Raw genomic sequence first — 5,067 nt, forward strand, 5'->3', positions numbered from 1 at the left:
GAACAAGCCCTAGCCTGAGCACCGACCTTGAGCAACTCGTCGTGTACGCCTCTCACCAGTCGGCACCACCGTGAGGTGTGTAGGGCGGTGATCCTTTCCATGTCTCCAAGGAAAGAGCTCCATCTCCCGAACCAATCTGCTGCTGCACCCCGCCACCACCGTGTTGTTGCTATGACCCCGTTGTTGATGCGAGGCCAAGGGCCACACGCCTAGAGGCACGCAACACACAGGAGGCATGGTGTATGGGGTTGTGGGAAGGTTTAGGGAGAGGGGCGACACGGAGGTCGAAGGAGGGGGAGGGCATCGGGGTGGTCACATTAGAGACGAGGCACCAGGTTTGTTCTGGACACGAGGGAGGGAAAGAGTTCTGGTGAAGAATGGAAACTGCAATTTGCCGTGATGTGTTTCCATGCAAACTATAAAAAAGAGTTGGGTTCGTTTGCAAAAAAAAGAGGTGAGGGAAGGCTTTGATCGGTGGAGGCTTTTATCGATTGATGAGGCAACGAAGCGAAGCAAAATGAGTAGAGATATTGGTTGTTATTAGTAAAGGCAGGGACCGATGTGTTAGGAAAGTTAAGATTTGGAATTGATTGCCATGAAACTGGATTTTATTATTTGATAACGTGCTATCGGTTCCTGCCCGTTTGTAACGTGCCTGGTTAAGAAAGTTTGGAGAGGTAAGGGAAGTTTTTATTGGGAGGGTGAAAAGACCGATCTGAGAAGATAGTGGTGGGAGATGAGACGAAAATAAACCAGACGAAATAAAATCGGACGAAATAAAACTGTGGACCCGCAATTCCACCAACTGCTTCATTAGAAATAGAGATTTGGATATATGTCCCTATTAGTATTGCTAGAAGTATACATTCCGTATATGGGAATAACTGACGGTAGATGGAGTAGCACACTGCTGCTGCATACCCACTGACATAGAAACTTGTGAACTTTAATCCGATCCCCTGTTTTCTGCATTTTAACTTTTGTGACAAAGTCAATGATTCATGTGTTCGATAGGAGAAAAAACTTATGTTGGTTTGATTGAACATAGCACTCTTGTTAGAATTAATCATAGTCACCATCTCTTGATTGCATGGGCTTAATTTCGTTCTAATGCTAGTTTTGGACCGAAAGTCCTCTTCCGGTCAAACTTTGACAAACTTATTTTTGGAGCATTGACTTTGTTCTTTTCTGCCATGACTTCCGCGAATGTTCTTTGATGATACATTTTTTTAAAGGCTTTCATGATACATTTTTGCAAACACAAAAAGTATTATCAAAGTTTACCAAAAAATTCAGAATTTTTTAAAAAGTTACTATTTTTTAAATTTTACTGTTCATCGGGAAGCATTTGAGCTCGGTAGCAAATACTCCATGTCCGTTTTGGACTCCCACTCGGTGTACGGATTTTTTTCCCATTGTCAACCATAAATCTGGAAGACAAAGTTTCAAATTTCAGATCATTTTTTAGGGATACTGAGCCCAATTTATAAATAGCAATGGTTAGGTAAATATGGACATAATTCACGCTCCTAGAATCAGATTGACATTATGTTTTATATAGATAACAAAGTTTTAGGTAAATAAACAATAGTTATTGACATATACATACAAGCCCCTCAAGAAAAAATACAAGTTAGTATACGAGCGTTGCAGTGAACAGATAAAATAACTGAAATACATGTGTGCAAAATATAAGTATAGTATAATCCACCACATGTTGATGTTCATCAGTGATATTCTGTGCATACATATACTTCCTCTATTTCATAATGTAAGACGCTTTTTGACATCATAATGTCAAAAAACGTCTTACGTTACGAGACAGTGGGAATACATATTATTGCTAATGTCGATGACGGTGCCCGACGACATATATTCACAAGTAGTATGGCCACGCTGAGTCGGTGTCCGTGAACCGGGCAACAGCCGTGGGCACGTCGACCGAATGGATGGTCGACTGAGCCGCGAAGGGAGAAAACAGCGGGCCGCACGGGAAGTAAATTTCGTCCATCGACATAGCGTCCGTGCTCCGGGGGAGTCCGCCGCCGGCCCGCATCGGATCACTCAAGTTGATCGCTTCCACGGGCAGCGACGACGACGACGAAGACGGAGCTGCAGGTGCCTTCACGGGAGCAAATGGCGAGCGGCACAAGATCTCCGCCACCGTCGTCTCATCCAGGCCCATGCTCACGTCCAGCAGGGTCGGCGTACGCCCGCCGACCGGATCACTCGGGCTCGCTCTTACGACCGGCGGCGGTGAGGATGAGGACGATAGACCTGCAGGCGCAGCTCCGCCGATGACCATGGCGAGGCACGAGGCCATGACGTCGTCGTCCAATTTGGCGCGTTGAGGATCGAAATGACCGCTCCTTGTCGTGTGCTTGTTCCCACCGATAGATTCCCTGGGAAGCACTACTTCTTGTTGGCACTTGTGCTCGTTCACGTAGGTGACCTGGAACATGGGACGCCGGCCGCCGCTGGTATCCTGCTGCTGCACCGTCTTCTTCGCCCTGCAGCCGCGGTCATGGCTAAACATGCATTTGTAGTAGCACCTGCACGCGTATACACGGACCTCATGGTTCAGTTAAGAACGGGTACGAAGACGTCCTCTCATAATTAGTGTGTGATGAGTAACCGAAGACAAAGGGCATGCTGAAACTTGTGATAAATCCCGCAAAAAAAAGAAACTTGTGATAAAATACAGCTCTTATTTCATCATTTGAAAAGTCAGGTTGCTCGGCATGTGTACGGTGAACTAGTAGATATCTGGGATAACAATAATGTTGGTCCTACCAATCAAAATCCTCCACATCAGCTTGCTTGTAAAAGTTTTAAGTAACCTTTTGTAGATGTAGCATTACCCCTGAGTCTGCAAAGGTGTTAATATATGGAGTTGAGTTTTTAATGTTCTCGAGAGAGTTTAGAGTACCAGGGAGTGAGGCAATTTGATCTACAAATCTTCAAAATTGAAGTATGAAAATTAGAGATCCAAAGCCTCCCTTTACTTGTTGGCTTTCACCTCATACCCGATTTATTTATTTGGGTGTGTCTAGGGCACATCTAGATGTGCTCTAGTTATTGCACATCTAAGTGAGTGAATCAAGCATAAAGAAAAAAAAAGGGAAAGAAAATATTCACACGAATCTCAATGTAAGATCAATGACATATGACTTAGATGTGCAATACTTATGGCACATCTAGATGTGCTTTAGCAAAACTCTATTTTTATAGTAGAAAAATGCTAGTTCTAGAATCTTGCTCGTTCTCGCCCTTGTTTTTTTTTCCTACAAGGGGTTTCCATATAAATCTTGTGTGTGTCCCTTATTTTGGTGTCCTCCTGTCATATTTGTTGTTAGTCAAGTTCTTTCTTGTTATTGATGCCTGTTGCTCAAGTTTGGTAGAGTTTAGTTGTGTCGATATTGAATTTATGAAATATGCATGAGTTTTAAAAGTCAAAAGCTGTCTCTAATTGACCATGGTTATAAATATCAACTTCCACAATGCAAAATTAGCATCATTCGATTCATCATAAAGTGTATTTTATATTTTATCTATTTATTATTTTAGATGTCGATAGCTTATTCTGTAAACACGGGCAAACATGTCTGCATTTGAAAACCCTAACATACACCATATTGTGGAAAGAGGGAGTATGTTGGTGACTATTTGGTGGAGACTAGTGGGTGAAAAACAAGGGGTGAGGCCCACGTGTGTGGTTGCTTTTTCCTTTTTGGATTTCCCCCTGCGCCCGATCCCAAATTATTCAAAGTTGCATAATTTTGAAGTTCAAAAATGCAAACATTAAATTGTTGAAAGTTCAAAATTTTGAAAGCTTGCAATTTCTGAAAGTTCAAAATTCAAAAGTTAAAATTTCGGATGTTTTTAAAGTTTCAAAAAAATTGAGGTGTGCACATCCCGTGAAGAATTCCTGGGTCCACTCATCATCATCCAAATGGACTGTATCCGCGATGATTAAGAGATGGCACCACGTAAGATCATTTGAGGTCTCAATTAATTAGCACTTCACCTTGCAAATTTTCTGTTCTGAATGTTCTTTTGCCCGTATTTTCTCCACTGGTAACCATCACTATGAGGCGAGGCTGTAATCTCCTTGCAGGTAACCCCGTTTTGTCTACCCTTCCTTGTAGGAGTAACCTCTTCTCCACCACTGCATTGTTCCATGCATGTAAACAGCAGCAGGGTGACAAATCACGTACATGTGGAAACATCAAAGACTATAGCCAGGAAAGGTGACAGGCGGATAGGCCAGCAAAAAAAGGCAGGTAGGCCAGCAGTGTACCAGATAGGAATATCATTTGTCGGAGTCGGCTGATCGATGCCACCCTCAGCGATGGTCGCCCCTGGCGCCGCCACTCTGCTACTGTCTCCGGACCTGAGCATGAACAGAGACACCATGAACACCCGGGAGAGCTCCTGGCTCATCGCGACGGCCGCCTCCTGCCCACGTCCGTCGAGGGGGCCGCGGCGCAGCATTGCCAGGAGCCTCGCGTTGAGATCGTGCCCGCCGACGAGCTCCTGCGATAGTTTTTCTATGGCCTCTTGCCCAGACGTCATCTCTTCAAACTGTGGTACTGTAGGTGATGGTCAGTTTGTGAGGTTGATATTGGTCCAGCCGAAGCCCGAAGGTGGTTATATAGGGGAGACGGACACCTACGTACGCTACAGCGATCAGTCACGCTGAGAGTCTGATCACCTCCGTGTAAAACTCTGTGATTGCCACTTTGCCAGTCATCTGTGTCTGACGGTGGCGGGCATTTCATCGGTCAGACAAACGGATGCACTGATAGATTTTCTTTTCATTCTCCTTGAGATAGGCTGATCGGTGGGGCTTGATCTGGCATGGTAGGTGGCGTATGGACAAGAGAACCTACTAGTGAAAGTCACGCTACGAAAACTCACGTAACGCAAGTCATTCAATAATAGGCAAACTGGGGATGCCCACTGTAGACTTTTGTTTCCCTACTGTACAACATCTCTGCTATTAAGGGGACAATTTGGTAAATGCCGATCCAATCACATCTCCTTCCTTTCTTAGGATGCTGGATC

At 44.4% G+C, this 5,067-nt stretch overlaps 1 protein-coding gene across 1 annotated transcript; it reads right to left on the minus strand.

The window, feature by feature from the left end:
• Positions 1-1,876: 1,876 nt before the first annotated feature.
• On the minus strand, positions 1,877-4,781 carry LOC125538055 (transcription factor WRKY45-2-like). Its single transcript, XM_048701362.1, has 4 exons — positions 4,685-4,781; positions 4,301-4,592; positions 4,028-4,168; positions 1,877-2,552 (listed from the first exon to the last, which is right to left on the minus strand). The coding sequence occupies exons 1-4, from the start codon at positions 4,779-4,781 to the stop codon at positions 1,877-1,879; spliced, it is 1,206 nt and encodes a 401-aa protein (XP_048557319.1).
• Between the last annotated feature and the right edge of the window lie 286 nt (positions 4,782-5,067).

This window comes from Triticum urartu, chromosome 2 (genome assembly GCF_003073215.2).
Source record: "Triticum urartu cultivar G1812 chromosome 2, Tu2.1, whole genome shotgun sequence".
Classification (NCBI taxonomy): Eukaryota; Viridiplantae; Streptophyta; class Magnoliopsida; order Poales; family Poaceae; genus Triticum; species Triticum urartu.